Here is a 22,249-nt window from a genome sequence, read left to right as displayed (position 1 = left end):
CCTGTCACCTAACGATAATGAACGCTGTGCTCCTGCCTCAGAGGCTCACTGTCAGTCCATTCGACTCGGACTCAGGTTACAGTCTGCGCTGGTGCCGCCCTGCAATACCCACAATTTTCCTGGATCACTCCTCCGTCTGCCAGTTTCCGTCTGCGACCAAGAGCCTTCTGCCGTTACGATGCGCGTCTCACCATATGGTCCGAATGAAGGGAATGCTCTTAAAATCCAAGTCAAACACTCGAGGGAGCAGAATGTCTCGGCGCCAAACCGCCGTGCAAGTCATCAAAAATGCTCGTTTGCGAAGGAATCTGCCTTGAAAGTTTTACAAAGAAAATCTTTGACTGAATGAAAAGGACGGATTAAGAAATCGATAAGTGGGCGAGGCACTCCCCACTGGGTCATCAATAAAACACCAAAGGAGTCCTTTTCAAACGTGTCCTGAGTGGGCCGGAGCAATCTCTTTTCCTTTCTGTTCCTTGCCCCTGCTATCTCGCTGTCCCCTCCGTTTGGTGTCCGGATGAAAGAGGGCTCAATGTGAACAAAGCAAGCGATTTGGCAGAGCTTTGGGCGCCTGCTGTGACAGAAGCCACTCTGTTTGCTCGTGTGGATCAAAGTAGGGGCCATCCGGGGGCGGGAAAGGCGACTAAGACATGGAGACATCAGGACGGCACGCCAAGATTAAATGCATGCTAATAATTTGACTAATCTGACAAACTGTTGTCACTCAAACCCACTGGAAATAAAAAATATATATATACATATCGTGTGCATCCACATTATCTGTAATTTTGCATTTAATGGGAGCTGCTTTATAGTTTGGTTTGATTTCAATAGAAATCTCCGTGTGTGTGTCTCTGCGCTGCCAAAGATGGTGCGATAAAGACTCGGACTCAGGCGCTGCTGCTATGGGAACATGACTCATTCTAGGTCTTCCTCCTCTACCTGTGGCAGCTGCGCGCCGCTTCATGAAAGCTATTTCATGCTCCTTTTGTTTGCCAACCCACACCGCCGAGCCTCAATTTTCAATAACATATATCAGATGGCAGTATCTGCACAATGAAGCTACCCACAGCTAAAAAAGCTTCTACTGGCAGCTCTTTTTTTTTTTTTAAGCCACAGGAGGTTTATGAGGATGATTTGTGCCCTTTATTACATGAATGTGAGCCCGAACACAAACAAACTGTGCTGAATCAGTCAATCAGTGTTTATATTAGGCTGCTGCGGTGTAAGCAGCAGCTTGAGAGAGGCTTTTTATTTGCAGTATGATTTTGCTGTATTTTCCCTCAAATCATAAACCAGTTAGAAACTGGCAATCTAGATTAATTATTGGATAGATAGAGAGCATTATGCCTGAATGAGTGCAGAGCTCAGGCGGTAATGTCTGCAGGGTTTTCAGTTTAACACTGAGAAAAAGTTTTGAATCCACATTTCTTGAGGTTTTCGTTTTTCCATGGCCACTTTTTCAGCTCATTTTCAGTCCAGTTGCTGTGCAAGATAACTATCGGCTAAATGTTTGGTAAACCTTTTAACTCAGACTTATGAATTGGTCAGTCAGATAACAACATATAATATTGAGATAGACAGGGATCAGAATTGTCCAATACTTACAGCAGAAGGTATTAAGCTTGGCGTGACAGTAATAAAAGTAGAGCCAAAATCAGTTTATGAGGGTTATTCTGGATTTAAACATGGCTGCCAAACAGCGTCCCTTCACGATTAATTAGCACACCCAGTAAAGATTTTTATTGCAGCAGAATTATCACACATAGAAAAGTGTGAGACTTTTTTTTTTGTTTGTTTTCCTTACCTTCTTCCTTACTGAGTGCCAGACAAGCCAGTTGCAGCTTTTCTAAACTTTTTGATTATTTATCTAACTGTAGATGTAGGTAATTCATAAAATGAAGAACATTGTAGAAAACTTCCCAACTTCATAAGAATGTTATACAGCAGCAGAATGACTTCAGTCAGAGGCTGCTGTAACACTGGCTGCTACAGGAGAGCCTTCCATCAAACAACTCTTTGAAGAAACATGAACAATATAAGTTACAACAACAATTTGTTTCTTTTTGGATTAATGAAACCTTTTTTGTTTGATTTGACTTTTAGTTGATTAGCCATTTTATGTCCAGACATCAACAGACATCCATCCTTCTTCTGTTCTCCAGTTTTGCTAGTTTTGAAGAGAGGATAGGTTTAAACTCTTTAACTGTTTAGTCAAATCTGACTTCTTTTTTTTAGTTTGGTGATCAACTAGAAAATGAAGCATCTCTCAGGAGCTGCTTCATATTTTGTTTGTTTCTTGTTATCTCTTAGATGCTGTAAATTTGCAGTAGATACTTAAAAAAAAAAAANACTCAGATCAACTAGAAAATGAAGTGTCTCTCAGGAGCTGCTTCATATTTTGTTTGTTTCTTGTTATCTCTTAGATGCTGTAAATTTGCAGTAGACACTTTAAAAAAAAAAAAAAAAAAACTGGCATCTCTTATTTTGTTCTATACTTGTCCACTTAGCAAAAAAAAAAAAAAAAAAAAAACTGGCATCTCTTATTTTGTTCTATACTTGTCCACTTAGCAAAGGTTGCCCTATTTGGAGTGATGGTACGTGGAGAGGAACTGGGCTGAACATGAATGCAGAATAAACCAAAGCCCTCAGAAAGCATAAAAAAACCCCTAAAGAAATGTTTATTAAAAGATCATAAGAAAGTCTGGCTGCTTGGCGGGAAATATAAAGAAATCTGGATGAATTGGAACAACTGTGTAAGAAAGAGTAGGTCAACATTCCTCCAACACAATGATAATTACTTACTGAGACTTGGTTTTTGGACCCAGCCAGGTATTAGGTTAAGGGAGTTATTGCTTTTGAAATGAAATTCAATTTTTTGAAAACTTTTCTTTTCTCTTACGCTTATCTTTGTCTGAGATCAACATTTGTATGACGACCTAAAAGATTTAAGAAGCAACAGCAGGAGAAGATTGAACTTTTCATGGCACTGTGTCTCATGTGGACTTTGTCACAGTTGGGACAGAAAACAGAAAAATGCAATACTGCTGATTTATTTCACTTTCTTTTTTAGAAATAAAAAAAAAAAATAGTTTGCCAGATTATGACCACCATCCGTTGCCCCCCGTTACCACCTCTACCTTTAAAAAGAAACCTGCACACACACACACACACGCACGCACACGCACACACACAGACGGCAGATGTTCGAGCTCAGTTTTATCTCTACATGGTGCTTCAGCTATGTTGTCATACACTAAGAGGTGTGGAGGAGGTCCATCTGTCACAGCACCACTAACCCCCCAAACAGAACCCGAGCTGCCATTCACAGCTCGCCCACGTCTCCTCAGCCTTCAGCCGCTGCTTCCTAGCACGCAGCGCTGCTGAGCTGAAAACACTAAATGCAGAAACAATCGTTTCATCTTACATCATGATGCTGAAAGTTGACACCACTAATGAGCTGAGAACCTCAGTGAGGACTGATGAATGCTAGAGTCTTTGCATGGCGGCTAAAACCAATTCACAGGCTTACGTTGTGCATTCCGGTGCCAATAATCATTAATATACACTACTCTCATAAAACAAATGAAACGACAACATGCATAACATGATTTTATATCATTTTGGATGCACAATGTGGAGGCATCTGAGTGGCAGCGCTTTAACACTTCCAAGTAGTTTTATCAGTGTGAGGTGTCAAATGCGGTGACAGGTCTGTTTACAGGTGACAGTTGTGAGCACCTCTGGGGAAGCTGCATAAATGTCGCAATTTTCAAAATGTTATATAAAAACAAAGTTCACTGTCAAAAAAATGTCTGTTCACATAATATCCAAAGATTTAAAAAAACAAAACAAACTTTACTACTTTAAATCTGACGCAGCTTGCAGAAGAAAGTCATTGTTTAAAATTTAAACTAATTGACTTTTCGGCTAATTTAAGTCAAATTGAGCGAACTGTTAGACAGCCAGGCGTGGAGACTTAGCTGACCTACTATTGCGATATTCCTACAAGAACAGGAGCAGAGGTCAGGTCGCTGAGTTTTATTGCTTTCCTGCTCACTGCAAACTAGCAGACTGACGTGACTATTTATAAAGTGTGCACACCTGGAGGGCAGAGAGGAAGGAGTGAAGGAGAAGTGTTTGCTTAGTTTCCGGTGGGGCATTTATGGCCTGAATCTTGAGTTGTAAAGATTTGTGTATCCTAAATGGATTGTCAATAGTTGTAAAAGCAAGCTTTTCACTGCTAAATGCTGAACCAATCAGATTTCATTGTGAGTGGTGGCTCTCTCACTACACAAGTAGAGTAAACGTTTACTTTTATTTCTCCCTTTCATTTAAATTTGGTTTTTTTTTTTTTGGAAAGGGTTTTAGAGAATTGTAAACACAGTCCAATTCAAATAATTTGAAATTACCTTAACATATTGGACGTCAGATCAGCTTTATTATAATTGCTAAGTCCTATGAGCACAATCTCTTCGTGTACAGTACAAAATGTGACCCTAATATTTTGGGTCGTGCATCGCATTGTGCGCATGCGCTAGAGAGTACGTATCCGGTCTCCGCTGACACGCGAAGCGTTACCGACACAGGAAGCTAGCTGCTAACCTGCCGCCGCCGACCGTTGAGTCTCCGCGTTGAATGAAAGTAAAACTACTGTTTACGATTTGTTTTGTGTCCAAATGGACACAAACATAAAGTACTGGTTCCACTGGCAGATTATTTCACAAGTAGCAGAACATTTTCCCATGTAATAGGTTGAAATAGCCTCCCAGTGGAATTGGTACTTTTTTCTTCTTTTTTTTTAAGGAATTGTTAACTTAAAACAAGCTCCTATATCTTGCTGAAAAGCTACTTGTCAGTTTGCTTTGTCTTATTTCAAGTGTAATAAGATATTTAAGATATTTATGCTAAAAACTAGACCAAAAACACATACTAAGATTGAGTGTTTTTGCAGTCTGACAGATGAGATGCAAGAGGCATTTGCACAATTTGAAGACATGCTGAGGAGCTAATTCAGCCATTTGATTCACTACTCAATAAAAATAAAGGGCATTTTAGGGGAGAACATACATGTTCCTCTTGTATCATGAAGGCAATGATTTCACCTGAAGAAAACGGTGGTGTGTGTGCACAGAAGACATGCAGAACACCCCCTCAAAACAGAATATTTTATTCCCTGAATACACACCTAGAAGAGCACAAAGGACTCAAAGCTCCTTCTTCCAGGAATGTGTCTAACGGCATTATGCTTTCCTGTACTGTACCTAGTACTGAGAATAGGAGAAGAGAGGAGACACACCACCCACCGAGTTATCTAATGCATGACCTGAAATCCTCTGTCGTTCTCTCCTTCCTGCCTGTCTGTCCCCGGGCGCTGCTCTGGGCTCTGGGGATACTGTGAAAGCAGTGAACTTCAAAAAAATAAAAGGTGAAGCAAACCAGCGAGATGCGAGTGACATCCCAGGTAACCGTGGGGGTGCAGGGCGATTTCACAACTGTGCTGAGATCTTACTGTCTCTGAGCAGCCCAGGCTGTTTCCTTGCTGTCCACAGGTGATCAGGTGTGGGTTTTAGAAAAGGTCAAGGTGTTGTTACGTAACACCTTGAGCTGCGTTGAAAATCTGGAAGCTTTCAGGTTTGTTGTGAAGTGGAGAGAAGATTTCTGTGGCATCTGTTTTTACTATAGAAACTGCGTCACTCCACTTGTGTGGAACTCTAATACAAAATATTTTATTTTTTTACTAAATAATTTGAGAAATGACTGAACATTTTAAGAAAAAGCTTGTTTTTGGGCTCCAAAAATCAGACTTTTGGTGTTCAATAATTCAATAACTCCTGAATCCTCATGATGTCACATGAGGATTCAGGAAATAGAAAAAACAAAATTGTGCATCCCAACTTACCTAAAGCAGGACATGTTTGGTCTGATTTAAGTTTGATCTGACAGGAAAAAAAAAAAAATCTTTCTAATGCAACTGCACATTTATAGGCTGAGGCTTTTTGGAGTAACACCCCCCAAAAAACAAACACATCAACACATGTAAAACTATTCTCTGAAAGCTGAAGTCATCTGTTGCTATGGGTCTGCCTGCGATCAGAGCTCCTGCCTTATCTGTCGGTTAGGTAATACAGTGGTGCCAGGAGTTATATCTGAGGTGACACCTCATCAGGACTATAAATAGCTGTGCACCTCCCTCCTGGGAGCCCAGCTGCAGCTCTCTCCCAGGCATTAGTTCATTTGTTTATAGGGAGTTGAACTTTCCCACTTCTGCTTTATTCTCCATAAATGTCTGATTCCTGCATATGAACACAGGAACACCCTGAAAGACCCGCAGAACGATGCGTGGAGCTCAGTGCCGTCATCGCTTTATCAAGCCGTGATGAAACAGCTGAAGTTGACTTATAAGAAGTTAGCCACTCTTCAAAATGGGCAAGACAGAAAACATGCCATCATAGTAGCAGATGGCTACGTGAAAAGAGATACTGCTTTCAACATGGATATATCTGCAGTCAGAGCAAGAATCGGTGACAAACAAAACCGGACAACAAGCCAAATTTATCCTGCCGCCGCTCTCGGTGAGAACTGTGGTTAAAAATAAATCTGCATCATTATCGTTTTTTACCAAAGGTGCCAAAAAAGTGTTTGAAATCGACACTAAATTCAGAGGGAAGTGAACTCCCTCCCACTTTGTATCACTCTTACATAAATAAAATGTAGGAAGCAAAATAAAGCAAGTGGGCGTGATAGGCGGATGAGAATTGAAATAACATGATAGAAATAAATAATAAAAATGATACAGAAAACCCCCTGGAGGCTGTGTCTGACCCCTGTGAGTCATTGTCTGCATGAGCGTCTCTGGAGTTGAACATGACTCAGTAGAAAGCGTCTCTGAAACGCGGCGCTTTCACCGACAACACGGGTGGCTCCCAACCAGGACGAGGCTGCAAATTTATCCTTTAATATTTTATAGAATTGGATAGCGTGTGTGTCTTTTTTTTTTTTTTCTTTTGCTTCTTTTCTTTACTACTAAGCAGATTTTTTTTTTTTAAGTGTACCTGAATGTGCTGTTAGGGACGAAATGTGGGCATTACACAGAGAAGTAGTGAAATAATCTCTAAGTAAAGCTGCACAGGAAAAGAAACAAAAAACTAGATTAAGTAAACAAAATAGAGACTTTGCTCCATGATTAAATTAAAACAAGAAGAGGTCTATAATTAAGTTTAAAAAAATGGTAGCGTAGCAGTAAATTAACGTCATCATTCCTGACAAGGTGGCATGCAAATCATTTCTATGACAACTCAAGTTTTCAGTTTTAATCTTTGTGTTGCTGACTCATTTCTTTTTTTGACATAATTTTCTTTAAAAATTCATCGCATGGAAATGAATACATTTCCTGTATGTAAAAGTTCAATATTTTCTTTATTTTTAAAAACAAAAATAAAATTGTTGTTTTTTTTAAATTCCAAAACCTAAGCAAATTTCCAACAGTATACATCGCAAAACAAGATAATGTGTTTTATGCAGCCTTTGTGGCTCTGAGTAAATTTGGTTTGAGTGAAAATGACGTGCTAAGGTTGCTGAATCCCAAGTTCAATTGGCTTGAAAGTTTGATTTTTCAGCATCGGTTCTACAGCTGCTAAAATCTGGATAAGAATTTTTCAAATTTCCAACAAGGTGCCATCTACACCTTTCCTGACAACTACAGCTGAGACCTGCTGTTCATTTGGTAATGAATGATTCAGGTTTAGAGCAACAAAGTTGTTTGTTATCGATGGATGGATGGATGGATGGATGGATGGATGGATGGAAGGAAGGAAGGAAGGAAGGATGAATTAAAAATAAGACATTCACAACTCTTTCCCTGTCCACCACAGATGTTCTATTAATTGGCAACGACGGCCACAGAGTTAAGAAGCATAGCTTGCTAGCAAGCTTAGCTTTAGCATTAGCACTGTAGCTAAATAAGCTAAACCTGGTTTTCCACTTAAATGTTAAGTCTTAAGCAGAAATTTTCTTGACTGCAAATCTAAGTTAGTTTATTCACTACACAACCGACAGTAACACCAGCCTAATTGTTGTCTGTTAGGCTTTTCACATGATAAATGTGGTTCACAGCTGAGTGAATGAGCGTCCTTGGCTTAATTGTAATTAAAATATTTTCACAGGATTTGGTACCAAAATAAGATGGCTAATATTAGAACACATTTTCTTGATATAAAATGTGTTATGTTTGATATTCTACAAAAGTCGTTTTTATAGTGCAAAAGTGTTTAGAAGTTGTGTCTTTGGTTTACATAAGATGAAAAAGCTGTTTTACTTTTTAGACTGCATATTTGGTTCAGACCCTCTAAATAAACATGGTCAGTTTCTAAATGATCCCCTGAGACTTCATGAAGCCCTGGACATTTTGTTCTCATCTGTTTTTAAAACCAAATGATTTTTCAATTTGAATAACAGCATCAAGTTAATGATACTCTACATGAATATCTATAGGTATATAAATATGTTTGTACTTCATGCACTTGAGTATAAAAGGATTAACATTCAGTTTCTATTAAATCGATAAAAATCCCTATAGTTTATTGTTAAGGTTGAAAATCTGTATTTTTTTCAGTAAGGAAAGTCCTTAAAGGTTTGACTCCTCCTCATATCCCATGTGTAAGGAAAGCAAGACAAAAATAAGCTGCTGTTGTTGCTTTTAAACCAGACAAAAAGAACAATTGTGCAACTCCAACTTGCAGTTTTTCAGGTGTTCTAACATTTTTTGCATTGCAGACATAAATAATGGCGCACTTTGTGCCTACGGGGAAACGATCCTTTAGCCTGCGCCACATCGCAGAGTGCGCGCATCTGGTGCCAAACTGGTCTCCGGTTAAGCTGCTGCTGCAGCAGCACATTGTTCTGTTTCTCTTCATCCTGCCTGCTAATATTCAGGCAGCTGAAACTTGAATCACGCCTCACGTGTTGTAGGGTTTTCTGTGATGTTTGGGAACTAAAAAGTGAGATCTCATTGAAACGTTTTTACTCTCTTGGAGGTAAGAGTTGAGATTTTTATTTGTTCTTGTTTTGTAGACGAAAAAAACAAAACAGTGGCTCTCGTGCTTCTGGCTGCGATCGCCGTTTCTTCACGTGCTATGTAGGTCACCCACTTCACTGGACGTGCTTGTTCACCACCCGGGTCCTTCCAGTCGCCCCCCCCCTCCCCCCCTACCAGATCTGAACGAGTGGGCCGCCTGCTGCCGCTGAGAGGCATGCCTCGCCTCCCTCTGCCACAGCTCCTCTCTCTGCTCTGAAGTCGGGGTGTTAATGGGAACTAGATGGAAAGTGTGAGGTGGGAGATGCTGGCTGCTTTCAGCACGCTGGATAGCGCCCTGGGAAGTTGGAGAGGACGCGCGGACGCGCCGGGATTTTAAGTGAATTTAATTTGGGATTCTTTCCGGAGACATGAGCGGCGGCTGATGATGATGATGGCTGATTTTAGGTATTTGTTTGCAGCCAACAGGCGCACGTAACCTAAGAAGGGATTATTATTATTATTATTTTTATTTCTCTGCTGTGAGAGACATGGACTTTGCTGACATCCTCTGCGCTCTGTTCATCGTCGTGGTCGCGGTCGTGTCTCTGCTGTCAAACTTGTTGGTGCTGCTATGTTTCGTCCACAGCACCGAGATCCGCCGGCAGGTGCCCGGCGTCTTCACCATGAACTTGTCCTTTTGCAACATCCTCATTACGGTGCTCAACATGCCGGCCACCCTGCTGGGGGTCGTCAGGAACCAGAAGCCCTTCGGGGACTGCGTCTGCCACACGGTAAGCTTCCTGGAGACTTTCCTGACTGCGAACACCATGCTCAGCATGGCCGCGCTCAGCATCGACCGCTGGATCGCGGTGGTCTTCCCGCTCAGCTACGCCACCAAGATGCGCTACAAGGACGCGGTGATCATGGTGGGCTACTCCTGGCTGCACTCCTTCACCTTCTCCCTGACGGCGCTGCTCCTCTCCTGGGTGGACTACAGCGACGTGTACGCGTCCTGCACGCTGCAGCCCAGCGGGGGAGGCAGCGACAAAGTTAAGTTCACGGTTTTCACCGTGGTTTTCCACGCCACCAGCTTCGTGCTGTCGCTGCTCATCCTGTGCTTCACCTACCTGAAAGTGCTGAAAGTCGCCAGGTTTCACTGCAAGAGGATCGACATCATCACCATGCAGACTCTGTTTCTGCTGGTCGACATCCACCCAAGGTGACGCTTCTAACTTTTTATTCGTTCAGACTTGTTTATCCGAACGCTTTTACTAAAATGTGACAAGTATGGCTCGCCAGAAGTGCCACAATTTAATAAATAACCCCGCATTGAATCACTTTGAAATATGCTGTTATCTTGTTTGCGTAATCAACATCGAAGTGATTGTTCCGTTTATTTATTTATTTATTTTTTTTTTACAAATATTTGTGATCCATGTACCAGCATCATTTCTATCATTTTATTTCTCCAACTTCGTGGGTGTTGATTGTTTGAATCTGCATGGTATGCATGGTTTTTGTGTGCATTTGATGTTTTTAAATCACCTTATATAGAGCAAAACTCATAATTTTATTGTATATTTCATATTACAGTGAAAATAAAGGTAATCAAATCTAATTTAACAGCTTAATCAAATTAAATAAGTATTTAAAATGCCACTTATTAAAAAGATAATAAATATATGAAATAAATAAGTGTATCCATAATTCTTAAATGAAGGTCAAAAACTGTGATGAATAAATAAATAAATAAATAAATGTATACAAGATAGCTATCAGTTACTTATTAACAGTAAACATTAAACTAATAAATAAATAAAAAGCTAATACCTACACTGATACATTGAGAATAGTACATGTAATGTATTTATTTTTTTATATAGTAAACATCTCATCAATATAAATTACCTCTTTTGCAGGAGAATCCTGACCAAGACAAAATCAGCACAAAAGGCACATTTTAGTGTTAAAACATTTGACAAATATCAATCAAGACAGTTTAACCATAAAATATGAAATGTAATACATCAAGACTAAAAACAGCAAACAGTTGTAATGAAAGCTCATGAAATGTAACACTTGCAGTAAGATGTGGATTATTTTGTTTTAAAGAAGAGATTGGATCATATCCACTGGGAAACAAAACCCTGAAGATTTTTCCATGCAGAGGGAATACCACACCTCACTAAATAGTTGATTAAAATATTTATTTATTCTTAAAGAAAAAGATATAGGTATCAACCTTCAACAACATCTTTATCAATCAAATTAAGGGGGCGGGGCTTGAATGTGGGATTAAAAACACTCATTTGGAATATTAAATTTAAATTACACTGAATTATTGACTCACGTTTTATTTAATAAGACTGCACTAGATTTTTAAGGCAATATTTCATTTAAAATAATTTCTTGTTCGAGGTATAAGCGATAATTTTCTGGGAAACTTTGGTTTTCTCTTTCTGTTGCATCCAGACGCTGCTGGGTTTCTTTGGCTTGGTCACTCGTTTGACATAAAACAAACCTCACAGGCACCACTCACATGGCGGCAGAACTCAGATGATGTCACACAATAATTACAGATAAGATAGGCACCGCACGTCCTCTGCTTGGCTCCCCCTTGTGCCTGTTCTCCATCTCAGTCACTGTAACAGTAGAAGAAGAAACTGCTAAAGACTAAAACAAAAAGAACGACATGAGTTACCATCCATATTAGAGAGTCAGTCGATTTAGTTTAGTCAGGAACGCCCCAAAAACTCTGACCGTTACAGGAATATTGAAACATTTTGTGCTTTAATAATTGTACATATTTTATTTTACATTTACTGAATTTATTTTAAAATGAATCATTTAATTATTATTTCCATATTTAAATAGCGATTGCCAATAATTATCACCTTGTAATAAATTATTACTTAAATAATTATTAGTACAAGCCATTTTTAAAGTTGATATGGACATAATTACATTTAATTTAGAAATACATCAATGATAGATAGATGATAGATATAATGCATTTCTTAAAAAAAATGCAAGTCAGCTACCTCAGTATTTCTATTTCATACTGAATTTCATTCATTCACTCACTCACTCACTCAATAACATTTGGACTTTTCATTCATGTATTGAATAGTGGCCGATTTGGGAATCAATTAAGTATATTTAAATGTATTTATTTGCTCATTTGTGGCACCTTTGGACCTCCATAGTATTACATACAATCAATTTTGAATACCTAGCTATTTATTCATTAGAATGTGGCTATGTTGGATCGCCACACTATGTTTAACTCAGTCTTTCTTTCTTTAACAGTACATTTTTTTTTATTGAACTGTTACACTTTTGTACCTCCATATGCGACACCTGAACGCTCTTCTATTTAATTTATCTGTTGATTTGTGGGACTTTTGGACTTAATTCCTTTCTTTGCTGTTTCCAGCGTCAAACAAAGATGTTTAGCTGAGCAGAAGAGGCGAAAGCAGAGAGCCACAAAGAAGATCAGCATCTTCATCGGCTCATTTATCATCTGCTTTGCTCCTTATGTAATTACAAGGTAAGACGACCCGATGGGAATTCATACATTATTTAATTTAGTGCAAAACCCCTGTGTGAGAGCTTTAAAAATTAACAACCCAACTCATGTAAGTTAATAGGCTGCAGCTCAAACAGCTACCTTGATTTAGTCTGAATATCTTAGTTAGTTAGTCATCGTCTCACTGTAGAGACTGACAAACAGATCTGCCACAACATTAGGTGAAATTCTGCAGCACACGCTCACATCTCATCAAACTGGATTGTGAAGTGGTGGTTGTTGCATGAATTAAGCTCTAGACAGCCAGACACATCAGACAAATTATATTTAAACAATAAAAAGTGGCTAAATAAAAAGGGAAATGGGGTGCAGTCACAACATTAAAAGCAATCAATTATTAATAGAATAATAATTTGCCTCAACAGAGACACACAGGACAAACCGCCACACACTGACTCACACCTGTAAGACATTTCTGAGGACCTAATTGACTTAACATGCATATTTTTGAAGTGTGGGAGGAAGCCGGAGCACCCAGAGAGAACAAAAACATTCACTGGGAAAATATTCTAAACTCCTGGGTTTGAACCTTGAACTTTCATGCAGCAGCATTAATCTGAACAGTTCTTTGCAATGCTACTAACACTGACTCAAAACAGACCCAAACAGAGATGAGTCATCGAAAAAAAAAAAAAAAAAGATTTAGAAACATGGTTTTTCAAAATAAAAGCATTTAAATTTCCCTGCAGAATTAAAAATGTAAGCATGTTTGATATTAAAGTTTCTACAGATCGCAGGGGGTCAAACAGGAACATCAGAGGGGTCTGGATGTGGCCAGATCTTTACTGAACTGGTAGATGACTTTGTTTTGGTTTCTCTGCCTTTTTCCCCCCCACAAAGAAAACCCATGTATGTGTTATAAAACATCTATAAACAGTGTGGAATAATTCAGTAAAAGTTCATTGAAACGTGCTATTCACACTTGTCTCAATCTGACTCGGTGCTAATGCAGACAATGCATTGATGAGGTTCTTTATCAGATTTCACAGTTAGATTAAAGGCTTCACCAATGCCACTTTGGCTTCCAAAGAATCTCTGTTCATTGTAGAACAACCAAATTGAGGTTTTAGCAATCAAAAGTTGATCAGTTGGAGAGCAGACTCCTTAGATAATAGTGTAACGACTCCTTCTGAATGGATGTGCAAATGAAGATACCTGCTGCATCACAACAGCAGGTATACTGAAGGACCCCGCTGGATATATGTCCCTGGGCAGAAAGCCATAATGCCCATCTCAAGAGAACACCATTAATGGTGTAATTCAAACACTGAAACATAAAGCATGTTTCTCCAGATGTGGTGTTGAAAATCCACAAGGTTTTGGCGTTTACGGCGAGAGGATGAGACGTTATCAGGGAACGATTCCCGGCTGACTTGTTGAAGCGCATAACTTGACCCCCTGGCCCCGTGGAAGCCTCCAGCTGGGGCCTAAATGTCTCATCTGGATCAGCCGTGTGCTGGTAAATTGCAATAATCTCCAACCCAATTGCGCCCGTATGATCCAATTTCATTTTAGTGGCACAACATCAGAGCAAGCAGAGAAAACGATCCGGATGGAATAATTTTTTTGGAAATTGGGACCCAGTTGTGTGGGAAATCATGGCTTTTATGGTGCATGTTTAATCATTTTATTTATTAGCCATTGTAGCTTTATTACATCATATTTTATAGCTCATATTTACTGTATTGATAGACGAGCATTAGCCAGACTTCCCCATGGCTGATACCAATTTCTGTTTTCCTTCAAGTTTGTGCTGAGTCAAATTTTCTTTTGACGGATCTTCAGTACCTGAAGTATCCAAACCAATTGAACTTTGTCCAAGTTCACAACAATACACCCATAAATATAAATCTTTCTCTCTGTTGGTGGATGTGGGGTTTTGGTAGGAGGTTCATGTGATTGAGCAACATCAGTTCTAAAGTGGAAGATAAGCACTTTCAGACTCCCGACTTTTAAAGGGGCAGAAAGACATTGTTACAAAAAAAAAAAAAAAGCCAGAAGAAATATCAATCGTAGTTTACAACGAGCGATGTAGGTATCACAGTGGTGGTGGTGATGGCAGTATCATGCTCTGGAGATCCTGTTCTTCAACAGAAGAACAGAAGATCGTCAGAACCGACGTAAACCTGGACGGAGCTGAAATACAGGGCAATCCCGGAGGAAAAGCTGCAAAACTCCTGAGACCCTAAACATGCAGTCAGAGCTGCAAAACGTGGTTGAGGTCAAAGCATTTTCAACTGTTTGAATGGCCTAGTCAAAATGTAGACCCTAGCTTTAGGTGTTTTGCAAAATAGTCAGTTGGTAAAACTTTCTCCAGACTCCAGCAACACTTGAGCAACACTGAGAAGAAATATTTATTAAAATAATGAATTTGTGTCCTTTAAACTTTATTTTTTTTTATCCATTATGTTGTATTTAATTTCTAACTTTGTCACCACAATTTAAGCAACAAATGCTTACGTCTCGGAACGGGTGCAAACAAATTTACCTCTGCTGCATCTTTAAGGGTTTTGAAAGTTAAGGGTTCAGTTCCAGTTTCCTCTCGTGTGGATGCCATCTTGGCTAAAGCACTTAAACATAAGTTGCTGCTGATCTGACCACTCTCAGTGGTCAGTGGGCCTGGAAAAGTACTATCTTTATGACAGAATGAAAATGCAGCACATGCATTTTTTCTCCTGTATATTTGAAGGTATTTTGTTAGAAAGCCACTTGTCTCATTGGAAGATTCTCTTTGTTTCAAGTTAATTTGACTAAATTGTTGAACTGAGTATCAATTTAACATTCAGCATTTAACATTTGCTGTATGTTGTGTCGATTAAGGAAATTTATGTGGGTTTATGTGGATAAGGCCTGTGATGTGGACATCCTCATATACCAGATCCTGCTTTGCAAAATGAACGTTGTACCTAAAAACTCGAAGAATATGATGGGTTTAACCAGAAAACTGGAGCAAAATCATTGCTATTTTAAAGGTGAGAAATGAAATCTCCTGGTCGGGTCTGAGTCTCTGATCAGTGGCACACCTTCTCTCTCCTCAGGCTGGCCGAGCTTCTCCCCTTCGTGGATGTCAACCGACACTGGGGCATCATCAGCAAGTGCCTGACGTACAGCAAGGCTGCGTCTGACCCGTTTGCCTACTCGCTGCTGCGCCAGCAGTACAAAAAGGTCCTGGTTACGGTCGTCAACAAGCTGCTGCGCCGCGACCTTTACCCTTCGTCGGGCCACAACAGCTCTTTGGACACGGAGAACGACTACTGTCTTCAGCGGATCAGCTAATGGCAAAAATGTGACGTGACGGATTTGGACGTGACAGATGCTCTCCAGCAGAGCGAGAGAGCGAGCCCCAAAAAACAGGTTGGCTCGTGAGGAAGGAGGTGGGCGGGCGGAGGAGACGGAGACTACAGGGGATTGTCAGGGAGGGGAGATGGAGGGGACAGATTGTGGGCTGAGGGTGAAGAAGGAGCGAAAAATAAAAGGAAGGTAGTGGGTGGAGAGGAATGGAAAGGCAGGGATGAGTGGGAGGATGGACGGGTGGAGATATGATGTAGGGGAGACAGGCGAGTTTCGGTTGGATGGTTCTGGTAAACAGCAGGGTCTGTGATTCATCAGCCACAACAAACGACACAGAAACCAACCAATCCTCCCCCCCTCCCCCTGGATGTCACAGATTCAGGTTATTTCAAACTGAAAGACAAGACACTGGAGTCAGCGACGTGTAAGAAGAAGCTTTTCAGTGCTGAACCAACCAGCCATCTTATTGTTTTCATTACCCTGGACAAGTTCGCACTCCGCGGAAACCTCCAGAGAACCCACCGGGACACGCAACGACTCGTCTGCGCTAGAAAGCTTCGCGTCGTCTCTGAATATTGATGCACTTTGTCCGAGGACATTTCCTAAAACTTCTGCGCTTGCAGGAGACAAAAGCTGTTTGGCAGGATGAGCCTGGTGATAGTTTATATTTTTGTTACTGTCAACAAGTTCCACAAGAAGGCAGAAATATGAAAGGTGTTATTTTGTCTCGCAGTACCTTACAGTTTCCACACAGCCTGTCTATTTTGGGCCGCATCAGAGTGGCTGAAGACCAACAGAGAGAACAAAAGGGGAGAAATGTTTAATGATAGGTTTGCACACTAATCTACCTCTGGATCCCTAAAAGCCCAATGGTTCATGTGTAAAAAAAATTTTTTCAGATTTTTATTATTTTTTTTACCTTCTCCACAGTTGATATCCAGATCTTTTAAGCAGTGGAAAATTTTACATTTAACCAGATGAATCAAATTAACAGCAGGTTTATAAGCACAAAGTAATCATTTTGATTTCTTTGGGTCTCAGTAATTATTCCCATCCATCATGAAACTGTACAGTTACTTGCAAAAATATATTCACTCTCTGCGAGTTTTTCCTCCATCGCCATGTTACAATGACAATGAAACAATTTAAGATGGAACAACTCAAAGCTGCGCAAATCTGTAAAATGGAAGTTTTATTTTCCTGAATCTGAAGTGTGTGGCTTGTTTTTGTTTTCAGTCCTCTGAGTCGATACAAACCCTCAGACAGCTGCAAGTCATTTTGCACATCTGGAAATTTTTGATAATTCTTAATAGCCCAAGCTCTGTCAGCTTGCGAACGTGTGGACATAATTGTCCAGTCTCACCGTAGATTCCTAATTGGATTTACATCTGGGCTTTGACTAGGCCATTCTAAAACATGCGCATGCTTTTATCGAAACCATTCCGCTGTAGCTCTGTCTGTGTGTTGTGATGCCGGAAGTTAAACTTTGACCCCAGTTTTAATTCCTCTGCAGCCAATGAGCGGTTTTCTTGCACAGAATAATGCTGCCGCCACCTCTGTGACGGTGTGTAATGTGAATTGTTAGTCTCCTCCATACCCAGCCGAAAAACAAATGTTGTCTTCATCCAATCAGAGCATCTTCTTCCACACGTTTGCTGTGTCTCATACTTCCCTTGTTACAAGCCGCTTTCGTTCAGCAATCGCTTCCATAAGAACCAGAGCTCTGACGTGTGTAACTACTGATTATCTTGTCAACAGGTTCTCCTGTCTGAGCTGGCTGCTCCTCTAATTAACTGTCAGGTTAGGTGGACAGCTTTGTCTGGGTTAGTTTGCAGCTGTGCCACTCTTTCCTTACTTTCACATGACGGACTGAACAGAACTCAGTGAGACGTTCAACCTAACCCTTCTTTTCCATTTCTCACACTGAGAATACGTTTCCTTCCACTTCACAATGATGCACAACTTTGTTTTGGTATATTTGTACTTAAAAACTTTCATGGATGTTGAATCTTTGGGTCTGAATGAGACAAAATGTGAAAAAGTTTTGCAAGGCGCTGCAAATGACGAGGGGTTCTCCAGCAATGTGAAGTTTTTTTCGCGGCTTGTTTGAGTTTCCCGCCATTCCTCAAACCCCTCAAAATCTGTGTAATTAGACACACACACACACACAAAATTGATCAGATAATCTCAGAAGGTACGCTCACACACACACACACACACACACACACACACACGTTAGAGAGTTTTTGAAAAGCGTGCTGAAAAACGATGCGGTGGGAACGTCTCCCAAAATTAAAATAAGCCTCAGTTTGATTCTTTTCATGGACTTTGTTGACAGTGAGAAACTCCTGCACATCACCAGACTCGCCCTCCAAAGAGCCAGTTAGCAGCTGAATGTACTAGATAACCCTCTTCTAACCGAGACGTGTTTGTACTAGCAGCCTCTGTTTTTTTTTTTGTTGTTTTTTTCTTCTGCCAGTCGACCGGTTCCTGCGGACGTCGACGCGAGCCGAGTGTGCTGACTGACGTGTTTGGCGCCGCACTGTACAGGAGCAGCTTTTCGTCTAGACTGTCGAGGACAGACTCCATGTAGCACAGCCATGGTCTCTAAGTGCTTTAAATTACACTGTTCAGTGTTTGTGCCAAGTTTATATGAATATGTGACTTTTTTTTTTTTTCTCAACCACTGTTATACTTTTACGACAGCTGCTTCGATAGGAGAAAATACGTTTAATTAGACGCGTTTTGCCCACACGAGTCTTTTCCCTCCTGTGAGCCACTTGCTGTTCTCTGACAGAGTGATTTTTAGACTATGTGCAATAAAAGATGTTGATTGTAAAGCTGTCATCGGTGGGGTTGAATGTTTGAATCAGTGAGTGTCGCACTCACCTGAAAAGCCTTAAAATATATATTTAGATCTATTTAGAATATAAATAGTCTAATCATTGCAATGGGGACTTGGTGACCCCAACATTTCCCTCTGTTTTACCCCTCTAACCATCCTGATGTTTGGTTCTCAGACAAACTTGTTTTCCACAGTTTCAGGTGTTTCCTCTGATCACCAAACTGCAGCAGTTTTAGGTAAGTAGTTGTGTTTTTTTTTTTTTTGAAGGATTATGAGGACCAACACATATTTATCTAAATATACTGGATTGTTGTCTTTACCATTTTGAAGAGTGGAAAACAGACACTGGTCTCTTTTTAGAGCTTCGTTTATGCAAAGAGAAAACAGGAAGCCGTGGATTGCTAATTACAAGTTCCAACACAATTTTGTTGAAGTTCAGACAGTAAAGCATAAATGAAATAAAATCCTTTAGTTGCATCTATTAATTGTTGTAGGGGTTTCACTGTTTTTGATATTAATGTTTTTTGTTTGTTTGTTTTTTTCTTAGTAACAGTAATATTTCAAATGGCCTAAAATTGAATACTGGACAAAAAAAAACAAAAAAAGCTGTGCTACTAAAACATAAATAAACTTTTTTTTTTTGAATGCGTCTTTACTGGGCAACTAAAGTAAGTTTGGAAGCTATATTTTATTTTAAGATTTAATTTAGAAATTTCTACATTTAGGCATTTGAAATGGAAGTGAGATTACAGGGCTAGTTCCCCACAATGCATTATCCCATGTCTGAAATCGAATTTTTCCCAAAAGGAAAAAGATTGAAGTAGAGAAGTACGACTCGTAAGTCTCTCTGGAATATGTTGCAGAGTCACTCATGTCTTCCCGCTGGTTCCATTTAGTCCTCTTTGTAATGCCGAAGACACAAAAACAGCTGCAAAAGAGAAACCTCCACTCCAATATTATGCATATTCCCAAGACTAATTAAAAAGTTTGGTCAATGTTCTTCTCCTCAGTTAGTTCATGCTAACTCACTAATGGATCTGGCTTAATCACATGCCAACCAGACTGGCTTTAATTATTCTCAGCGTTGAGTGAAGGAGGATCAGTACTCAAACACTCAAAGCCTCTGAATTCATGTGTTTTGTGCTGAAAAGCGACTTCGGTTAAAACGGAGCCAGAGCTCGGCTATTTTAACACATCATAATTAACCCCAATCATCGGAGGCTGATAAAGGAGAAGCTGGTAATTAAAACAGAAGATGCATGCGTGGCGACATACGTGCTGTAACCACTCATCGTTTAGAGCGACGGAGGGGACAAACGATTGGAGCATGAGTTATAACCGAATAAAGAAGTTTCTCCTCGCTTACTGGTCAACAATAACAAACCTCTGCAGAATAAAGCTGTCAAGATTTTCAGCTCTCATCCTCACGCACCTCATTTTTCCACTCTGTCCTAATCTGAAAAAGCTCGTGTGAAAGTAAGACATAAAGAGATGTTTACATCTAGTTGGGATCTAGCTAGATCTCATCTAACTGAGATCTAGTTCGGTCTCAGTCAGATGAGACCAAACCTGAGCTTTTCCACCTCCAGACAAACTCTGTATGAGGAGGGAAACTAGCCGGGAACTCACCGTCCTCACAGTGAAACGTGGTGGTGGAGGCGGCTTGATGCTGTGAGAACGGCTTTCTCCAATATCAGGTCAGGGTTAGTTGGACGATGGCTGGAGCTAAAACACAAGACGATTCTGGAGTCTGAGAAAGATTTGAAGCAGAAGTGGAAGTTTTTTTTTTTTTTTTAAGAATAAACATACAGCGCTCACTGCAATGGAAGGTTTTAGATTAAAAGCATATTTATGTTAAAATGACCCAGTCAAAGTCTGAGTTTAAATTCAGTTGAGGCTAGAAATTGTTGTCCCACAGACACTTTCCATCCTCTTGAGCTGTTTTACACAGAACAGTGAAAGATAAAATCAGACTGTAGTAGCGCAAAGTCGGTAGAGATGTACCTGAAACGTCCTGCAGCTTTAACCGCAGCTGAGCGTGGAGTTCTTCAAAGTACCAGAGCGGCTGTGTTCAAAATGGGAGCTGAACTTTTCCGACTTTTAGCCGTGCAACAAAGGGTGTGAATACTTTTTTTTCTTTCACGAGTGACTCAGTCTTTTCCCGCAGATCCACACCTCTTTTCCCTCAGCAGTACCACACACACACACGCACGCACGCACGCACGCGCGCGCGCACACACACACACACACACACACACCTACACACCTACACACACACACACACACACACACGATTACAAGCTCTCAAGGAATGATCTCCACTGTTAGGTTTCGCTTCCCTTCAGTTTCTGGGTTAGGCTGTAATTTGCATAATGCATCAACATGCTAAGGATCTAATCAATATTCCTGATGTAGATGAAGGATGCAGCAGTTTTTTTTTTTTTTTTTTACCCCTCGCTCTAACTCTGTACCAACCTCCTTCTCGCCTGCCTGCCCTCCTGCCTCGAACCCTTTTGAATATTCACTCTGCCATTATGCTAATCAGGTCTGCTCAGCTTGAAGATGAGACCTTATAATTAGTTGAAAAGGTATAACACGTTCACTCAAAAAAAAAAGAAAAAAAAAAAAAAGAAGCTATTACAGCGTGCCATCATGTCTGGGATTTTCCAGAAATCATTGCGAGGCAAAGCAAAGCAAAGCTACTCCGCTGATGCACACATGAACTGAAGTGGTTGGTAATCAGGTCTGCTGATAATAACCGTGTCTCACTCTAGAAAAAAATGTAATTACTCTTATGCAAAGTCTAGCAGCATCTCACTGCTAAACGGCTCTGTTTGCTTGACATTCTGGTGCTTTTGTTTCTGCCTGAACAGCAGCAAATCGTCAAGCACTTCTGCTCTGATTTGGATGTAAAACAACAGTCCACGTGATATGGGAATAATCTGAGAAAATTGCACCTAGAAAGCCAAGAGGTGTATTCCTCTTCTAGATTTAGACTTGTTGGAAAATATGGTGTTGTCCGAACAAACTGAATTATGCCTCGTGTTTCCTGAAAGCCTGATATAACCTCTCTATTTAATTGTAATCGGTATATATTCAGGCTTTCTGAGTGTTAACTAATGCGTTGACGTTTTGATGATTTATCACAGAATTTTAGTCCGAAACTTGAGGATTTCCACAGAAGAAAAGACATGCAACTCTAACATTTTAATCTTTTAAGTCATACAAAATCCCCAATAAAATAGCATTTCAGCACCAATAAGATGTTAAACATAGCTGAACCTTGTGAGGAGTCAAAATGACTCCAAGAGTCTGTCAAAAACTCATCCAGGAAGTCACAAAAGGAACCAAAACAACTGAAGTCCTGCAGACCTCAAAAACAGTCAGGGTTCAAGATTCAGCATTGAGAAAGTTTCAAGTCCCAAATCACTGCTTATGACCTTAAAAGTCCCGACTCATATTTACAAAAAAAAAAAACCCTGGTGATCCCAGAGACATTTTAGAAAAT

At 40.2% G+C, this 22,249-nt stretch overlaps 1 protein-coding gene and 1 long non-coding RNA gene across 2 annotated transcripts; one reads left to right on the top strand and one right to left on the bottom strand.

Annotated features, from left to right (window-relative positions):
• The first annotated feature begins 8,554 nt into the window (after positions 1 to 8,554).
• gpr78b (G protein-coupled receptor 78b) lies at positions 8,555 to 16,786 on the top strand. The gene is made up of 3 exons (XM_007551238.2): positions 8,555 to 10,235; positions 12,453 to 12,566; positions 15,644 to 16,786. The coding sequence occupies exons 1-3, from the start codon at positions 9,565 to 9,567 to the stop codon at positions 15,879 to 15,881; spliced, it is 1,023 nt and encodes a 340-aa protein (XP_007551300.1). The 5' UTR covers positions 8,555 to 9,564; the 3' UTR covers positions 15,882 to 16,786.
• A 221-nt stretch (positions 16,787 to 17,007) lies between these two features.
• Positions 17,008 to 19,302, bottom strand: LOC107836154 (uncharacterized). The gene is made up of 2 exons (XR_001662012.1): positions 18,131 to 19,302; positions 17,008 to 18,095 (listed from the first exon to the last, which is right to left on the bottom strand). It is a non-coding gene; the product is annotated as an uncharacterized LOC107836154 (long non-coding RNA).
• Positions 19,303 to 22,249: the final 2,947 nt, after the last annotated feature.

This window comes from Poecilia formosa, unplaced genomic scaffold (genome assembly GCF_000485575.1).
Source record: "Poecilia formosa unplaced genomic scaffold, Poecilia_formosa-5.1.2 Scaffold41, whole genome shotgun sequence".
Taxonomy (NCBI): domain Eukaryota; kingdom Metazoa; phylum Chordata; class Actinopteri; order Cyprinodontiformes; family Poeciliidae; genus Poecilia; species Poecilia formosa.
This window is presented reverse-complemented; position numbering and strand designations above follow the sequence as displayed.

What these genes read in the sequence shown, in the direction of transcription:
- gpr78b (XM_007551238.2), top strand. Translation starts at nt 9,565, where the DNA reads ATGGACTTTGCTGACATCCTCTGCGCTCTGTTCATCGTCGTGGTCGCG. An exon ending in CTGGTCGACATCCACCCAAG is followed by an intron (nt 10,236 to 12,452) that starts GTGACGCTTCTA and finishes TGCTGTTTCCAG; the next exon opens with CGTCAAACAAAGATGTTTAG. An exon ending in GCTCCTTATGTAATTACAAG is followed by an intron (nt 12,567 to 15,643) that starts GTAAGACGACCC and finishes CTCTCTCCTCAG; the next exon opens with GCTGGCCGAGCTTCTCCCCT.